At 41.1% G+C, this 19,505-nt stretch overlaps 1 protein-coding gene across 1 annotated transcript; it reads left to right on the top strand.

The window, feature by feature from the left end:
* The first annotated feature begins 1,554 nt into the window (after nt 1-1,554).
* hhipl2 (HHIP-like 2) lies at nt 1,555-10,327 on the top strand. The gene is made up of 10 exons (XM_018765840.2): nt 1,555-1,911; nt 3,101-3,753; nt 4,571-4,714; nt 5,072-5,397; nt 5,706-5,832; nt 6,137-6,282; nt 6,621-6,702; nt 7,661-7,743; nt 8,634-8,830; nt 10,241-10,327. The coding sequence occupies exons 1-10, from the start codon at nt 1,555-1,557 to the stop codon at nt 10,325-10,327; spliced, it is 2,202 nt and encodes a 733-aa protein (XP_018621356.2).
* The last annotated feature ends 9,178 nt before the right edge of the window (nt 10,328-19,505 follow it).

Here is a 19,505-nt window from a genome sequence, read left to right as displayed (position 1 = left end):
CCCGCGACCCCGTAGGGGACAAGCGGTTCTGAAAATGTGTGTGTGTGTCCGTAATTAGACTGCTTTACTGAAGAAAGTATCGGTATGCAGTACAGATGAATACAGTTTTAATAACTTACAATCACTATTAATAGTGCTTTTACTCTCTGCTTGTCATTACCTCTGTTGTTAATCTCACACACACACACACACACACACACACACACACACACAAACATTTTCGGAACCGCTTGTCCCATACAGGGTCGCAGGGAACCGGAGCCTACCCGGCAACAAGGGCATAAGGCCGGAGGGGGAGGGGACACACCTAGGATGGGACGCCAGTCCGTCACAAGGCACCCCCAGCAGGGCTTGAACCCTAGACCCACTGGAGAGCAAGACTGTGGTCCAACCCACTGCGCCACCGCACCCCCTGTAATATAATATAATATACACACATTTTCAGAACCGCTCGTCCCATACGGGGTCACAGGGAACCGGAGCCTACCCGGTAACACAGGGCGTAAGGCCGGAGGGGGAAGGGGACACACCCAGGACAGGACGCCAGTCCGCCGCAAGGCACCCCAAGCGGGACTTGAACCCCAGACCCACCGGAGAGCAGGACCGTGGTCCAACCCACTGCGCCACCGCACCCCCCTAATATAATATAATATAATATAATATAATATAATATACATTGTCTGTCTGAAACTGCTTGTCCCACGCACGGTCGCGGGGAGCCGGAGCCTAACCCTGCAACACAGGGCGTAAGGCTGGAGGGGGAGGGGACACACCCAGGACGGGACTCCAGTCCGTCGCAAGGCACCCCAAACAGGACTCGAGCTCCGGATCCACCGGAGAGCAGGACCCGGTGAAGCCCATCACTCCACCACGCCCCTTAATATGAAATAATATAACATAATATAATATAATATAATATAATATAAAACTCTGCTTAATTTGTAATGTACTTATAAGACATTAATGCATTCATGAAATTATTATTAAATATATAAATTGCTAAATATCCCTAGATATATATCCCCTACATACATCTATTAATTTAGCAGACACATTTCTCCAAAGCAACTTCCAATGAACTCTATGTAGTGTTATCAGCCCACACACCTTATTCACCAAGATGACTTAGACTGCTAGATACATTGCTTACAATGGGTCACTCATCCATACATCAGTGAAAAACACACTATGGGTGACTTAGAATCACCAATCCACCCAAAAAGCATGCTTTTTGGACTGTGGGAGGAAACCAACACAGGTACAGGGAGAACATGCAAACTCACATACTGAGCAAGGATCAAACCCATAACCTCTTGCACCACCCAGATACCGTAAGACGGCAACACTACTCGCTGTAGCGCCATGCCGCCCTATGCCACATACACACCCAGACACATGAAACCAAATGAAAAAAGAGGAGCTCTTCAGAAATGACGTGAAAAACCACTGGTAACATATGGGGTTAACCCATTACTGTCACACATCACCACACACACAAAGTCCCGAGCAACTGGTGAACAGATCAGATATCTGTGAGTTTTCCTCTGCACTGAAATGCCGAGACACTCGGACCTTCCGGATGCAGAGGAGACCACCTGGACCTCTTACCGGTGGCCAGGTGGACAGGCTTCAGCTCACCTTCAGCCTCACCTTCAGCTTCTGCACATGTTTCTGGCAGCCCTGCTCTTCTCCTCAGTGAGGGATGCATCATCTCACCCTCAGTGCCTGGACTTCGAACCCCCTTTCGGACTCCCGCATCACCTGGAGTTCTGCAGAGAGTACGAGAAATTTGGCTGCTGTGACCAGGACATGGACAACAGGATTGCAGAGAGGTACTGGGACATAATGGACCTGTATGACATGCAAGGAGATGAACTCTGTGGTCAGTTCATCAAAAACATACTTTGTCAGGTACATTTGTCCTTCCTATGTGCTATATGACACTATGTATGTAGCATCTGTATACGTAGCTATTGGATTTATAGCTCTCGCTATATAATGAATAAATAAATTCAGTGAATTATACAGAATGATCATTTGTAATTTATATGTACTTCAACATGTATTTATATTTATTTATATGTATTTATATTTATATGTACAATTTGCATATAACAATAATAGCAGCTCTACTGCAGGAACGTCACCTCCAGCTGTACTACCCTTGAGCAATTCGAGCAAAGTACCCTAAATTTCTCCAGTAAAAATTGCCCAGTTGTGTAAATGGAGTAAATAATTGTAAGTCTCTTTGGAGAAAACTCCAGTTAAATGAATAAATGTAAATTGTAATGGACTGGAAAAGTACAATACATAGAGAAACATAGGCACGGAGCAGTGTTTGCATGGAATGCTGCAAAATGATTTATTTGATGGATTTACAGCTTTCTGCAGGAACTTCTTTTGGGGGGGGATTCAGGTGGTTTAATCATTTTTTAGGAGGGGGTCAGCAGGTGTATCTCATTTACGAGCTCACGAGCATGATTCAGCTTGAGTTAAATCACGGGAAAACCTGATGACTGAGTCTATGAAAGAGCGCAAGGTACTGTTTGTAGGCACAGATTACTCTGAGTAAGGGCAAAATGCCAGGACGTGCAGTCTTGTACCCATCAATTACAACACAAATGTCAGTGCGGTGACAACCGGGTTGTCAAGTGCAGAAATGTAAGTGACACTGGACAGCAGATGAAATATAAACATTTAGTTAATCTCAGATTTGATTGACATGTACTGTACATTTACATATATTTATCCATTCTGCAGGCACTTTTGTATCAGATACAGGGTATACTCAGACTCAAGAACTAACTCAGATCTGGTACATTTGGCCAATTTTATGCTAGTTCTACAGCTGATAACATCAGATATACTGTATATCGTTTTATAAAATGTAGTGAAGGGACTGCAATGGGGTGACGTCCCGTCCGGGGTATAGTCTGCCTAGTGTCCTATTCTTCTGGAATAGACTAGACCACCACTTCCCGGCATTAAGACAAGCAATTATTGATAGAGAATATCTGAGTAGCAATGACAGTACATTTGTGACCATTCTGCATGAACTGAAGTTGCACTATTCTGTGAAAGGTGTCTTTTTTCACGTTAGGAATGTTCCCCCTATGCTGCGCACCTCTATGATGCTGAGGACTCTTACACGCCCATACGCCACATCCCAGGGCTCTGCTCCAACTACTGCTCCGAGTTCCATGTCAACTGCAGGTCGATGGTTGAGCACTTGACTGATGACAAGGGCCTCCTGGAGGTCTGTCAGAAGGACCCGATCAAGTTCTGCAACCTGCTGAGCCTTCCTGACCCAGACTACTGCTACCCTGACGTGCTCCATAGTACCATCTTAAACCATGACTTGGGCATCGTGGTACAGGATCTGCAGGGCTGCCTGCACCTTTGCCTCACAGAGGTGGCCAACGGGCTGAGGAACCCCGTGCTCATGGTCCACAGCGGTGACGGCACACACCGCATGTTTGTGGCCGAGCAAATGGGCTTCGTGTGGGTCTACCTGCGTGACGGGAGTCGGCTTGAGGAGCCCTTTCTGGACATCACTCAGGATGTGCTCACAACACCCTGGCTGGGGGACGAGCGAGGTTTCCTGGGGATGGCTTTCCACCCCAGTTACCAAAGCAACGGCCGTTTCTTCATCTATTATTCCATTTTGATGAAGAACAAGATGGAGAAAGTCCGCATCAGCGAGATGAGGGTGTCCAGTGATGACATGAATAAGGCAGATCCTCGCTCTGAGAGGTACAGGAGCCGCTGTGACAAGGGCATGAGCCAAAACGTGACACCGATTGATAAATGAGGGTTGCACTGAACCCTTTCACTTGTGTCCAACACAAGCGAATCAACCAGGCGCTTCCATTGAGTGGAAACGGGTCTTATTTTAGCTGAAAGGGACACTTTACTGGGGAAGCCTGCTGAAATGCAGTAATTTCACACATGGTTGACATTTTTACACCAACTGCCACTCTGTGGTTTTCATTAGCAATAAAATCAGCCAACTTTTCTTACTTTCACTGTTAAAGGAAAGTGTGTTTAAATACTGGTGGCATCTCAGTTGTATAATTAAAGGAAAAATTATTTTTCAGTTGCTGGTCATTGGCTGCATTGAGAAGCGATGCACTGTTTATTAATGGCTTTGGAAGATTGCTGGCCTCCTATTGTATGTTAATAAATTTCTTGATAGAAACTAGTCGCATTCTTAACAGATGTGGAAAGGTCCGAATTGTCTGGCGTTTGCTGTGCACGCCGGTGGGTGTTACAACCAAACCACCCGCATGCTAAGCAATAAAATGAAGGGTGCAATTATTAGTTATGTATATTTCTCCGCAGTCCACGACAGGGGGCTGCCGGGTACATGCTGGATCATGCCTGTATGAAATTACAGACAACTAGATTACGGTTTATATCATGCTGGTCTTCTAACTCCTTTCTCCTGGTACGGGGTCATTGGACATGTTCCCGGACTTTATGCGCCTTAAGTGTAGAATAGCATGTGATGAGTTACTTCAAATAAAAGTCTTATGTTTTTATATACTTGTGTACCACACTTTTATTTCAGGGTGATTTTAGAAATTGAAGAGCCCGCAGCCAATCACAACGGTGGCCAGCTCCTGTTTGGCCAGGACGGCTACATGTACATATTCACTGGGGATGGAGGAAAAGCTGGGGATCCATTCGGCAAGTTTGGAAATTCCCAAAATAAGTAAGAAGAGCTATAAAATAAAGTTTTCTTGAAGGTCTGCAGAAAACAATCCATTAACAAACGTCTTGGTTGCTGTCAAAGCACAGCTCATTTTTGCTCCTGCTATGCAGAGGGTTTACATGGGATTGATGTGGGGCACTATCAATAAACAAATTTTACAGTTATAATTATGATAATTCTTCAGGATCCTTGTGTGAAGTGTCTTTATGAAAATGACATTATTACAATGTGGCCACATTATATTTGTTTCTACGTAAGAGTAGAGACACCCAGTTTGACTTATTGTGAGTATTAATTTGCATTTTTATTATAATTACAGTGATACTGAGGATTTGCCTGTCCGTTGTCTATATGTAGGAGTTCTCTCTTGGGAAAAGTGCTACGCATTGACATTGACAGCAGTGACAAGGTGCCGTACAGCATCCCAGAAGACAACCCCTTCGTGAGTGAACCAGATGTGCGGCCAGAAGTCTATGCATACGGTGTCAGGAACATGTGGCGCTGCTCGGTGGACCGAGGGGATCCCGTCACCCGGCATGGAAAAGGCAGGATATTCTGCGGCGATGTGGGCCAGAACCGGTACGAGGAGGTCGACCTCATCGTGAAAGGAGGAAATTATGGCTGGAGAGCCAAGGAAGGGTTTGAGTGCTTTGATGTCAAAATGTGTTACAACTCATCTCTAGGTAAGGATGTCCTTCACGGCAAAGCTGTGACCTGCCATACCTGATGATTGTCTGAAATTAAAAATATTTGAGCTTAGCCATATAAGGTCAAGTGTTAGTCTTATAACCCTTGCAGTTCTGACAATTTTTATTTACGTGACAAAAAAAACTAGTTCCTTAAATGATTTTGGTTGATATTAGCTGTGCTCGTGTACACTGCTCTATATTTCCGGTGCCTTAAGCATGTAATCATTTGTTTTCGAATTCTTATGCTTCACTGTAACACTGCATTCCACCGTTGACTGGCTATTTTTCTTTTAATTTTGTAGATGACATCCCCCCAATTTTTGCATATGCTCATCACGTTGGGAAATCTGTAACAGGGGGTTACGTGTACAGAGGATGTGAGTCCCCCAATCTGAATGGCTTGTATATCTTTGGAGATTTTATGAGTGGGTACGTACAGGAAATAGATTCTACTTTATCCATTCTTTGATATGCATGTAAAGTTGTAAACCGGTCTTTTAAATGAACTTTTATTAAAAATGAGTAATTCCTTCAATTAGTCATATCTTTGGAAAACTACATTTTCAGTGAAAGATACAAAGCTTTTTTGACAAGAACACTTGCCTTATTTCAGACTTGTGAGAGGCTGTGTTTATAGAAGACCAAAAAAAATAAAAAAAAATAAAACAGGACTTACTGCAGCAGGGCATTTTCATTGCTTACAAAATAATGTTTTCATTGTTTTTTAATCAAGTCAGCTTATGGCATTAGAGGAAGATACAAAAACAGGGGAATGGAAAAAGAAGTCCATCTGCATGGGAGACACAAAGATGTGCTTATTCCCTGGACTGATCAACCACCACCACAAATTCATTATTTCCTTTGGAGAGGATGAAGCAGGTGAGAATCAAAAATCAGACACCTTTTTATATATAAAGCTTTATAAATCTTGAAGATGTGTCTGTCTGTGTTACATTATTACCTTAAATGCAATTTGAGAACATTGCGTTTGGGACAAGAGGTTTCAGGCAGTGTGTGTGTGTGTGTGTGTGTGTATGTGTGCTTGGGGGGGTTAATGTTTATTCATACAAATTGCAGTACTGAGAAAATTCTCACTGTCACAATTGTCATTTTAAATTAATGCACCTATTGTTTCCTTCAGTTTCTTTCATATGCATAAAATGATCTTTACAAACTGCTCCTGCATTTAGATGAATTGTTTTTTTGGCCTCGTTTAGGAGAGCTGCACTTCATGGCAACCTCGTACCCAAGTTCGGTCTCTCCATTTGGAACGATCTACAAATTTGTGGACCCCTCCAGGTGCAGTAGTTCATATGCAATGACTACAGTTTGTACCTCTGAGAAGACAGTAACATTAGAGTCCAAGCAACAGATTGATTACTCTAATTACTATCACTTGCATCACATTTACGCTTTGGTGCCATGGTTAGGAGGGTAAAAACAAAAAAGTTAAAGTCAAACGCAGTAACACACTAAAGACTGCTAACAGCAACGTGGTCCGACTGAAAAGAACAAAGTCTTTGTCCTACCTTGGGTTCAGATGCCCCGCCCACGAACTGCAAGAAGTTTTGATGTGGTCACAAAGCAGCACCCATTTCAACACACACACACACACACACACACACACACACTGAAGCTGCTTGTCTCAAGGGACTTGAACCCCAGACCTGCCAGAGCACAGGACCCGGCCAAACCCGTTGCACCACCACAACCCCTCTTTTTTATGAACCATTGTATGTAACTCAAATTTTTAACATAATAGGCTTTACGAGGGTGTTTTGTAACTACAGGTTGTAAGTCAGTCAACATTCGTAACCGGGGGACTGCCTGTACTTCAGCAACAGCAACATTTCATTTGCTTCCCTCGTACACACTTCACGGGGCAGCAGGTGGCATAGGGCTTTGCACTTAAAGGCACCAGGTTCAAATCCTGCCTTCTTCTTTAGCACCGTTGAGCAAGGTACTTATCCAGGTTTTTTCATTACCTATCTGTATAAATGACTAAATAACTTGAAGTAACTTAACTATGTGGAGAAGGGTGAGCCAAAAAAAACTTGATTGCTTCCTCTTGTAGTAATATATAGGTATACTAATATACAGGTTTGTAAAGGTGTTGAACAAAATAAAGTTAATTCATACTGTATATCCTTTGCTTTAGAAGGTATTTATCCTGCCATAAAAAAGAGATGAAGTAATTAAATGGGATAAAGAAATTACTCAGTAAAAGATTTTAAATGATTTTTTTCTGTGTTCGCAGGCGGGCCACACCTGGGAAGTGCTCGCAGAAATCACTTCCAGTCAAAGTGAAGGGAAAGAGAGTTCCTTTCGTGCCGCGGGAGTGTGAGTTTTGCACAGCCTCTCACTCAGAGGGTCAAAATATCCATATAACCTCACTAATCCACTTATTCTCCTCAAGCACAAAGCACAGTGAATATTAAAGAAGCAAAATAAAAACATATTTTGTTCTGAAAATTAAAAAATCTTCATCTTGGACGCTGGCCTAGCTTTGTTGTAAGTTAAAACTTGTAAACATGCTTCCCACATTCCCCCCCCCCCCCCATGTGTAATTAAATGTCATACTAGAACTTAGTATATAAAATTTTTTATATGGTCCAAAAAAACCTTACACCATCTATTTTTGCATGTGTACTGCCCACTTTAATATTGGTCTTTACCTATTAATTTCTGTATTGTGGCTTCACATGCAGAAGTTGCCAAACTATCTGCCAAGATCATTCATGTTGTCAGTTCTGTTAAGGCGGCAAAAATTTTTTGGATTAATTTTGGATGTCATGCTCCATTTTGGGGGGTGCGGTGGTGCAGTGGGTTGGACCACAGTCCTGCTCTTCGGTGTGTCTGGGGTTCGAGTCCCGCTTGGGGTGCCTTGCGATGGACTGGCGTCCCGTCCTGGGTGTGTCCCCTCCCCCTTCAGCCTTACGCCCTGAGTTGCCGGGTTAGGCTCTGGTTCCCCGTGACCCCGTATGGGACAAGCGGTTCTGAAAATGTGTGTGTGTGTGTGTGTGTGTGTGTGTGTCCTTAAGGAGCATTTAAAGAGCATGTTTAAGGAAATCAGTCAAAACTATTTATCATAATTACGGAAAGTGTTCAAACTGCACGGAGCTTCCATCTCCTTTTTCTTTACTTATGCTATGAAGCTCGTTTTATTTGCAGATTAATTTTATTTACATCCTTTTTAATTTCTTTTGCTTTGCCCTACCAAATCTTTGCAGTGACTCTATTGTCATCCAATGAAAAGCCAACGAGGCCTCCGCCAAAGAAAATTAAATTTCCAAACAAACCACCAGTGAAAAGTTCATCCAGAACTATTCCAGCAACAGTGACCTCCCAGACACTGGAGGCCACGCCCACCCCCTCTGAAAACTCAACTCAACAACTCTCCGCACAACACAAAGAGGACGGAGTCGCAGTCAGCAAAGCACCTCCCAAAGCACGAACCCTCGCTCTTCAAGAAGCGAAGTCCAAATTGAAAGCAGAGCAAAGCAGAAAGAAACCTGTCCTCATAAACGGTGCAGTGAACATAATCCCAGGGCAAAGAACATCATCGAAGAGGCAGAAAAGTCAAAAGGATGTGGAAGGAAGAGCCAGAAGTCCAGCTGGGGGTAAAAGTAGCACCACGAGAACCCGAAAGAAGGCACAGGGCAAAAAAAAAAAAGCAAAAGAAAAGTCAAAGGAGGGCAGAAGAGCAACGACTGCTCAGTAACTGCTTGATTATCAATCACTGCTTGTCCAGTTCAGGGATGAGGTGGTCCGGAGCCCATCCCAGACGCACTGGGCATGGGTAAGGGTGCACTCCGGAGAGGGATGCCAGCCCATTGCTGGGCAGTCACATACACTCATTTACCCACATGTACACACCGGGACAATTTGCAGCCTGATCACTGATATGGTCACTTTATAACCGTTTTCAAATGCACGGATGATTTACTTGTTTTAGACTGTTATCAAGATGCAGGAAAGAGTGATTCTGCTGACAAATTTCTATTAAAAAGTATGTTGAGGCTCATAACAGCTACTGAAAGCACACATTCATAAAACCCTGGTTGATCCATTGCCTCTCTCACACACACACACACACACACACACACACACACACACACACACACAGTACAGGCAATTTAAAATAACAAACTCACTTGAAATGCATGTCTTTGGGAGGAAGCCAGAGCATCCAGAAGAAACCACACAAACAGTAGGAGAACACAGATTCTGAGCCAGATTCAAACCTACATCTAAATCCACGCAGCCCAGTAGCTATGAGGCACCAGAACTACCCACTGCACCACTGTGCCACTTTGTGAGTCTTCGTCTCGTAATGCAGCAGTCGCTAACTCTGGGAGCATGTTGCTAACCAGAATTCCAGATGGCTGCTCTAATGTGCAGAGTTTTGATTTGAGAGATATCGCTTTTACTCAGTGAAATACAGCACCTGTATTTATCAGAACCACTGCAAGTTACATTTTCTCAAAGCATCTGTCATGGTCTTTACCTCAATGGCCAAACAATTTCAAATGACTGTTTCATTGCAGGGGGTGTGGTGGTGCAGTGGCTCAGTGGGTTGGACCGGGTCCTGCTCTCCGGTGGGTCTGGGGTTTGAGTCCCCCTTGGCGCTCCTTGTGCCGGACTGGTGTCCTGTCCTGGGTGTGTCCTCTCCCCCTCCGGCCTTATGCCCTGAGTTGGTGGGTTAGGCTCCGGTTGCCCCCTGACTCTGTATGGGATAAGCAGTTCAGGATGTGTGTGTGTTTCATTGCAATAAAAATCTTGCTGTTTTCTTAATTTTTTGTCTCTACTTTTCTGTCCAAGCTTTTTCCTATTTCAGGAAGGCATCTATAATTCATCGCAGATTCAGTCTTCTTCACCTTTGCATCACATGCATAAGTGCCTCTCCATACTGGTCAGCAGTTAACTAAAATGAAGCAATTGTGTTCATGCCAAATTATGACAAATGCCAAGTCAAGGAGATTGTTTGTTCCGAGGCATTGACAAGGAATTCTATCAGCGTGAGTAAAATGTTAGTTTCAAGATCTTTAATTTAGTGAAGACATGTTTCTAGTGGAGAATAGTTAGGTGTTAAGCATGCAAAGACATAGCCTTCCACTCCGAAGGGTTCTTAGTGTTCAATGCCACCTGCCAGCAGATGCAGGCTTTCCAACAGCAGCCTTAAGTATCATCAATGAAAGAACCCTTTTTTACAGGTTGGACAAGTGTCTGGGCCTTTCTTGTATTGTCCTCAGGTGGTTTGGATCCTTTATCATGAATAGATTTCTGTACATACATGCTGATGACATTTCCAGTTTTCACCTGTCAGATATGGAATACCTCGGGCCTGGGTGCTGGAGCTGCTACTCTTGTCATTATATATGCTACCATTAAGTGAAGTTATTTGTAAAAATAGTTCTAATTTCCACTCCTGTGCTGATGATAAGCAACTCTACCTGTTCTTGAAGCCATCAGACATGTCTGCTGTGATTTTTTTGTCTTGACAACACCGCGACCTCGATGAACACTAATTGTCTTACATTAAATTCAGAGAAAAATAGAGATTTCACTGCCGGGGCCAAAAATATCAGGCAGCAGACTATCTTGGTTGAACACGATAGGTTTAAATTTCGACATGATTTGCATCGTTTCCGAAGAATCTTGGCGTACCCTTCGAACAGCAGCTGTTATTTAAAGCTCATGTGAACTTGGTCATGAAGACTCACTTCCTGCACCTGAATAATTTCCCCAGTTCAAATTGCTTTCTCTCCCGATTGGACATGGAGAAGTCAGTTCAAGCCTCTATCTCCAGCAAGCTTGATGACTCCTGGCATCATCTCACCTCTTCAATATGTCACTTGAGGAACTGCATTCCTCCAGTAGGGATAATAACCCAACACCGCTTGGGTAGTGTTAGGCTGTTGCTCACCTCAGCACCAACAAAACCCATTCCCATGACACTTGGCACAACATGTTGGTGAGCAGACTGCAAAGTGCCTGTAGTGTGTAAACTTGAGTGAATCAACAGAGTTCAGTTACAGAACCTACTACTAGAGGGAGCCCTAGAGTAGCGGACGAGGCAATATCAGTGGCATGGACTTTACTTTTAAAAATATGTAATATTCCGCCCTCTGCTGGATAAAACAATAAATAAAGTAATTTTCGCCTCTCACAAATGAATACCAGCTGCAGCTGAATGGCGTGCGCCCGCAATTAATGTAAGCTGTAAGCGAACGATCCCGATTTTTCTCTGCGAGAGCGTGAATGTTTTGAAGAGCGGCTGAGTTGTCGATCGTACATCAGTCCTGTCTCCAGTGAGCCAGGGTAACCCCAAGTGTTCCCTCAGCATCTCAGAGGGATACTAAAAGAATCAGAAAAGGTAGACTATCTGCACTGACCTACTATCACATATAGAACAGCAAAGTGAAGTGTATACTTTTTTCTTTTTACATTCTTTTCTTTTTTTTTTTTACTTTTTTCTCATTCACTTCTTTGAGTAATTACTATGTATTTTCTATAAATTTGTAAAAACTTAATGTTTCATAAATGAAACGCTCATATTGGCCAAATAGAAGTTGAAATTAAGTGTTAGCCCTATAAAACTAAGTTTTTTTTGTTTTGTTTTGTTTTCTGTTCACTGGGTCTGGAGGCTCAGGAGAGAAAGAAGAAAGACAGGAGTGACTTTGAGCTGATATCTGAGCACAAAACCATGTTCAGTTTGGTCCCACAGGATGTCACAAAGAAAACTTACAACTCAAGTATAAAACTGTGTCTGGACAACTGAAAAACTATACGACTAGTTCGGTTTTAAGACGTTCTCATTTTTAAGATGTTCTGCCACTGTTACCCTTCTCATAACTCAGATGAGGACAGGGAATTTAAATACATTGAAATATATCTCTGCTATTAAAATGAATGAATTCATGCAATAGCCTCTGTTTTTCATTAACGCAATAATATTTGGCTGGTACCACTTCAGTGTGTTAATCCTCTGTGAGGGATTCAGGTAGGAATAAATTTTAAACATACTCTGAAGAGATGCAATGTGAGGGAATGAATTGAAATCTGATTAATTTTACATTTTATTATTTCACTTACGTAAGAATAAACTCTATCTATCTACCAATGAATATCCAATGAAAATACTAAAAAATCTATCTATCCCTTTTCTTTTGTAACCTGGAAAATTACATTTTTGATGTTTTTAGTGTTAAAGTTATGACGAACACTATTGCGTGAAAGTTATACCATGAGGAAATTCACAAACAATGGACTCAAAAGACCTGTACAGCTCTTGAGCAGCCATGATATCAGAAGCTGTTATTGTTAAGTTCTTAGTGCTGAGATACAGGAATGGGATATGGGAATGTCATCTTATGGACAATATGACACTTTTCTTCTAATAAATAAACTTTATTTATAGGAGGTAGAAATATGTATACAGTCTATTGTATCTTTATTCATAGCTTCATAAACGTCTTACTAATCACTTCAGTATAAGGCTTTAACAAATATAACCTTTGAGGTTTTAATGTATAAAAGCTGTGATGTAACAATTGCATTTCTTTAAAGCCTTCAGATTTGCGGCGCTGGACTTTTCATGACTATCAACCATGATCTGATGTTTCACACACTTTTATATGTTTTAGTTGTTTTGAAATACAGTGAATATTGTGGTGTGGATAGACACCTTGTCTTGTGTCTTCAAACAGCTCAGGAGAAGTTAAATTTAAGATTTAAGAAGTAAAAAATTGAAGAGAAAGTCTATATCCAGTAATACAAAACCAAATTAACCAGCTTGCGAAGGTTGGTCAAAACAGTAAGAATGGCAAATAGAAATTTAGGTTTGACATGTTGTGTATTCACATGTATCGCTGTCATTGGCTGATGTTTAGCTGGACTCATAAAAATCAAGCCGTATTGACAGTGCAATATGAAAAGTGAATGAACTTTTTTGAGCACTTACAGTGTAACTATGGCTCACTTATATTCTGCATGCTTTAACAAACGTACTCTACCAGATTTATTGCACTCATAAAACCTCTATAACTGCTCTACAGAACTGTGGGTTTTCAGCAGAAGTTTTAAAATGTTTTGAATTACACTCAAACTAAATTGTGACAAATGGGCTGTGGTATTAATATGTTCTTTATGCAGGATTTTTTTTTTCGTTTTGCCCATGCCAACAGGAGAAAAAAAAGGGTCGATTTGTGAACTCTGATTAAAAACGTTTGTTATTAATACAGTTTAGAAACTGTAAAAATGTTAGCGACTCTGGCGTAGAATAAAGAAAGTGATGTTAAATGCAATAATTGTTTGTCGTATTAAAGTTGGACCATAAATGTATCTTACACTCCAAAAAAATTACCGGCTTTCTTTTCAAAAACCCATTATAAAATAGCCAATTTGAAATAAGGTCTTAGGAGAATCTGGACTGATGAAAGCTAAAGCAAACGAATTTGCGAGAATGAAAACGAAATGAAGTGCCCAGCAGACTTCAGAAATACTTCACAACACCAGTTTTTTTTGTCTGATGGCACCACATAGAACTTCAGACTGAGTTACTGTATTATCCATCTTCATAAAAATTCCTGAAAAATAAATAATTTTGTTAAATATATGCCGAGCCTTTAATTTACAATACCAACATCAGAACTTTGTAAATATTATTCCCCATGTCCTTAGTTATTGCAAAGTATCTTGTGAAATTCTTTCATTCTTACCCCAAACCATTTTATAGTTTTGGCTAACAAACACAACCCTGAAGACTTACTTCTCCAGAATTACACATTCCTTGGATCTCCTTTGGATGTCCCACTAAAGCCTAATAATTTAATTTCTATGGGCCAAGTTTTATCTTTTTATAAGATGTTCGAGTCCTTTATTTTTATTACAAGTATTTTTGAAGTAGACTTAACAGAAATAAAACAGAACTGGCCTTGGGTTCAGTTGCTGGAATTATGTAATGTCAGTGAATAAAGAATAACATTGTTATCATTCATGGAGGTTAAAAAATATAAAGAATAAAAAAATTAAAACAATTTTCAGGGTTATTGAAAGCACATCACATACATCTCCAGCCTATGCACAAAAGCCCCACACATAAAAATAAATGTCAGAACAGTCTAATAAAAAATAATATTAATAATTGTTCAGTTCTTAAGTTGCAAATGGATATTATGCAGTGTAGTATCACCTTTATTCCCTCACACACATTTTCAGCCATGCACACGTAAAGCGCATTATGTGTGAGATCCTGCCACAAAACCCTGGGAAATTTATGTGCCAATAAATCTATTGCCTTCCTGAAAGCTAAAACCGAACACTTATGGCTGGCACGAAAGAAAAGCTCTCTATGAAGTAATAAAATCCCTAGCGTACTCTGCACTAAATCAGTTACCTTGACGCTTCCAAATCCAATTTTTCCATGGCAGCGACCTTAGAGGATTTCACCAGTGGCACTCTTTAATGTAAATGAAATGGTCCACAAAGTTAGCATTTCATAGAAAAGAAATATTTATCACCCCTTGACCTATGAGAATTATTATGGGCCTTTTTATGGTTTTTTCCTAAGGAATTTTCATTCTCGGAAGACGGACAGAAAGATGTTTTTTTATAGCTACGCGCACTAAAAAGTTGATATTCACAAATATCACAAAAACCATTGAAGCTAAGAGGATTTCAGCATGAAGATGCATTTTGGTGCAGCATTGCTGTGTTTTGGCAGCACGGTGGTGCAGGTAGTAGGGCTGTTGCCTCACAGCTCTGTGTTTGGACACGGGTTTAGCTCCAGCTAAGTCTGTACCATTTACATGGTCTTCCTGTGATCATGAGGGTTTCCTCCAATAGTCGAAAGGGATGGATTTCAGATGAATGCCTGGCTCCAAACTGTCTACAGTGTGTGCGTAAGTGGATGTGTGTGATTACCTTGTGATGGACTGCCATCCTGTCCATAGTGTGTCCTGCCTTAAGCTCTATGCTTCCATGATTTGGCTCCGGACTACGATGACCCTGCACTGGACAAGTGGTTATCAGCCATGAAGAAATTAAAACATTTAACTTTCTTCCATGTGCAGCATGTTTGTAATGTTAGAGGACATTTTAATTATCTCCTTTGATTTATCTGGATTCAGATGCTGGCAAAAATAATAAAAGCATTTGTTCCCATGTAGTTCAAAAACAAGATAGTTACTGTTACGTTTTTAAAAGTCTAGAGCAAAATATGTCAATTGTGTGTCATATCAGTGCAATACTGTTGTTTTATGATTCATAAAAGTTTTTAACAAATACATATTTACAGAATACAGTGTAATAATGCAGTGAATGTTTATATAACCCATTCAGCCGACTACAGAACTCTTATATTAAGGAAGGTTGCGCGTCAAGGGTTGTAATAATACTGAGAATATAGTTATAATCCGTGTCTTTTTCTGGAATATGAAAATATGCGAAAATAGTTTTATCTTGTTGTACCACGGAAGAGACAGTCTATTAAATATAAGTATTTCATGGTCATGTTGTTTTCTTTTTAGGGCAACACCTCTTTCCCACAGTCGGCAGTTGCGTCACACACAGTTTTCAATAGCTATTCTCAGGAGGGGGTGGAAGGAAGTCACATGATATTGTTTCCTCCTTTGAGCTGTGGTCCCTATTAACAAGCGACTTTAAATCACAAAAAGCTGGTGGAAACTGCCTTCGTTTCCTAATATGCGTCTGGCCGTTTCCTTCTGGAAAGACGTTTGCTAAAATTTCAGATTAAAAAAAATGCACAGACACACGTCAGCTGATTTTTCCTTGCGCATGATTTGCACATAAATGAATAAAGTGAAAGGCGGGTGCGGTGGGGTAGCGGGTTTGGCTGGGTCCTACTCTCTGGTGGGTCTGGGGTTTGACTCCCGCTTGGGGTACCTTGTGATGGACTGGCATCCCATCCTGGGTTGCGCCCTGTGTTGCTGGGTTAGGCTCCGGTTTGCCGCCACCCTGCCTGGGACAAGTGGTTTTAGGCAATGTCTGTGTGTGTGTGTGTGTGTGTGTGTAAATAAAGTGACATTAACACAACTGTGAGTTTTCTCTTGTTCCCTGCTGTTGGGACAGGGTTTAAATCCCTATCACAGCATACCAGTTCTCCGTGGAATATAAGACCAGGGAACACAGACTGTCTAGTGTTTCTACAGCTGAGAAGAGTCCAGCAGAGCTGTGGGTGCAGTGATAATTAGTATTGTCCTCCATCTGACTAATGTCTCTCAAAGTCACCACTTATGAGAGGGAGGGATGGATAGATAGATAGATAGATAGATAGATAGATAGATAGACCTTGAATATGTAAAATTAGAAAATAAGAGCACATTAGCACTCAGATTAGGTTGCCCTTCAACTTTCCAGCAGCTTCCTTTCGCCCTACAGCCCGAGAAAGGAAGCTGTTCTAACATAAGCACCACTTTTGCTATAATGTTAAACTAACAGTAGCACACAGAGCGCATGCTTTTGCTCTCTGCCGCACTGCTCTTTACATGGTTTTCAGTGCAGTCGGCCACACATTCGGTACCTGTTTCGGCCAATACGGTAACCCAACCCCGCTGGCAAGAGCAGAATTTATGGATGTTTTTATCCAGGGCTTCATTTTATAATGTTTCTCTTCAGGGCTCGGCAAGGCCCGAATATTTTAAGACGACCAGAGACTATGTCATAATTTCCAAGAAAGGGTTGGAGAAAACACCGTTTTCTTCTGTTTATTCAGGGGTATTAACACAGGTTCCTTGTAAATTCTATTAGAAATTTAACAGCTGAATGTGTTTTTCCTTTCCTTTTGAATGTATAAACTGTAAATACGAAATTACTTCTGCTAAATGTTAATAAATTTGTTTCTGTTGCTTAGATGTCACCTGCGATGGTTCAGTTATGGAAAAAAAGTGAGAGTTTGACAAAAAGTTCATTTAATTTTAAAATTCAAATTCGTTCCAGATTTTAGATGGTGTTTAGGATGGTACCGGAAACCTGGGACTTATGTTACAGTGACACCAAATGAAGCAAATACTAATTTATAAACATAATTTTTAAATCATACTTACCGTCTAGGAACTTTTTTTTTTTCTTTTTTGATAGTTAAAAAGGTACTTTTTCCTTTCATGATGAGAATTATCTAATGCGGCAATTTCGGAGAATAAATTAACCCTGGTCCATGAGGGATGTAAGTATTCATTTATGATTTTCCACAGAATGTACATGTTCAATCACTGATATTTTTTTGCAAAAGCAACATATTATTTTCTGTAGACTTCTAATGAAGGACATGTATAGCGCTACAGATGAGAAGGTATATAAAATGTTTATCGCATCAGTCTCCAGTCAAATAGTCTCCCTTTCTGACGACTGAGGAACAAACAGCAGTTACTGTGGCAGTTTTTGACAAAAAATGTTTCAAACCATACTGCATGTACGCATGTGGCGTTGTAAAATGCCATTGTCTATAATGCATCCTGTGGCTTTTTTCTTGTAAAAACCCAAAAAACTCAAAAACAATTCAGAATGAGAATGTTTCCATGCATATTTCACAGAGAGGAAAAGGCTTAATATAAATAGTGGCATAGTTTATTTTGTTAACACTGGCATGCGAGTTTGTATTTATAAAAAGCTCTTTAAAATATTTTGTGGCTGCCTGATCTGGACTGCTGGTTGTAAAGTGAATTAAAACAATCAATCATGGGGGCAAAACTTAAGAGACGCCCATCCACATTTCCCATGGGACCTGGGGAAGGTAGTGGGTGACGGAAGCCCTGGGGGCACAAGTCTGAGAGCCAAAACCTGGGGACCAAAGCCTGGAGACAAAAGTTCCAGAGCAAAAAGTTGGGAACCAGCACCTAGGGAGCAAAATCTGGTTCATAAATTAGAGATGAAGTTAGTGTCCACAAATGGGTTCTTTCAGTCCTCAAGACCTGTTTATAACGAATTTGCATATTAGATACCAGGTGAGGCAACCTCTTTTTTTATATATATATTTTGTTTATTAATGTCACCAGTCACACTACAGGATACACATATTAAATGAAAAACCGCATAGCATTACGGACGAATGTTGGAAACAGTAGTCACTGGCTGTAGAAGTGTGTGTGTGTGTGTGTGTGTGTGTGTGTGTGTGTGTGTGTGTGTGTGTGTGTGTGTGTGTGTGTGTGTCAGCGAAACCAGAAAAAAAAACAGAGTGCTTTGCCAAGCTGGAAAGATGCCTAAGAGACATATAGAACTGGATGACGTCTAATTTCCTGCTCTGTGAATCCAATAAAACTGAAAATTTCACTGCTGGGTCCAATAATATTGCAGAACAAGATGCTCAACTTTGTTCCATTTAAAAGGTTCTGTGACTTCACACGTGATGCTCTTGGTGCAACAAGAAACCCAGATTCTTTCTTTGAAGCTCATGCTCATAAAAAGTACCAAAATGTAAAGAGTCCTGTTCTTAAAATGAGAATAAGGCAGCAAAACTTTCTCAGGGACTTGTCACCCCTTTCCTCCTTTCCATCTTTCTCCTATTAGTATGTAGCCTCAGTTCTTCAGTAAAACTCCCAAAAACAAAATCCCTGTCATTTCACTCTCTGGTCCACAGCTACAAACGGCTCACATTTCTTACAGAATGTCCTGCAGCTTGATGCACTGCCGTTGCATATTTGTTGTCTTTGTCGCTACTTCTTTTTCATGCTAAGAGCCTCCTTCATCATAAGGTAACATTAATTTTAACAATATTACTTTCTCACTCTCTGATTTGTCCCGGATTAATTTCACCGACCATCCACCAAGCCAATGGACTGTTGGGTTGTTAGTTGCATTATTGTTCATTGCTTTTTTGGGGCAATGTTCTACTAGTCATCGACACGGTCAAACCCCCAGAAAATGTGCACATGTATAGGAGATGCTGTATCTATTCATACCACGGGCAAAACAGAGTAACCAATTCACCTGAAACACATGTCTCTGGACCTGAAAGAAACCTACATGAACTCAAGGAGAACATGCAAGCTTTGCATAGACTGAGCTGTCATCAAACCAACATCTGAATCCACCAGTGCAGAAATTGTGGGGCACCAGGGCTAGCTGCTGTGCCACAGTGCCACCAG

This window comes from Scleropages formosus, chromosome 15 (assembly GCF_900964775.1).
Source record: "Scleropages formosus chromosome 15, fSclFor1.1, whole genome shotgun sequence".
NCBI classification, from domain to species: domain Eukaryota; kingdom Metazoa; phylum Chordata; class Actinopteri; order Osteoglossiformes; family Osteoglossidae; genus Scleropages; species Scleropages formosus.
This window is presented reverse-complemented; position numbering and strand designations above follow the sequence as displayed.

Excerpts from the sequence above, each read along its gene's own strand:
- hhipl2 (XM_018765840.2), top strand. The coding sequence starts at position 1,555 with ATGCCGAGACACTCGGACCTTCCGGATGCAGAGGAGACCACCTGGACC. Across the intron at positions 3,754-4,570 it reads GCAGATCCTCGCTCTGAGAG|GGTGATTTTAGAAATTGAAG; the intron begins GTACAGGAGCCG and ends CTTTTATTTCAG. Across the intron at positions 6,703-7,660 it reads AAATTTGTGGACCCCTCCAG|GCGGGCCACACCTGGGAAGT; the intron begins GTGCAGTAGTTC and ends CTGTGTTCGCAG.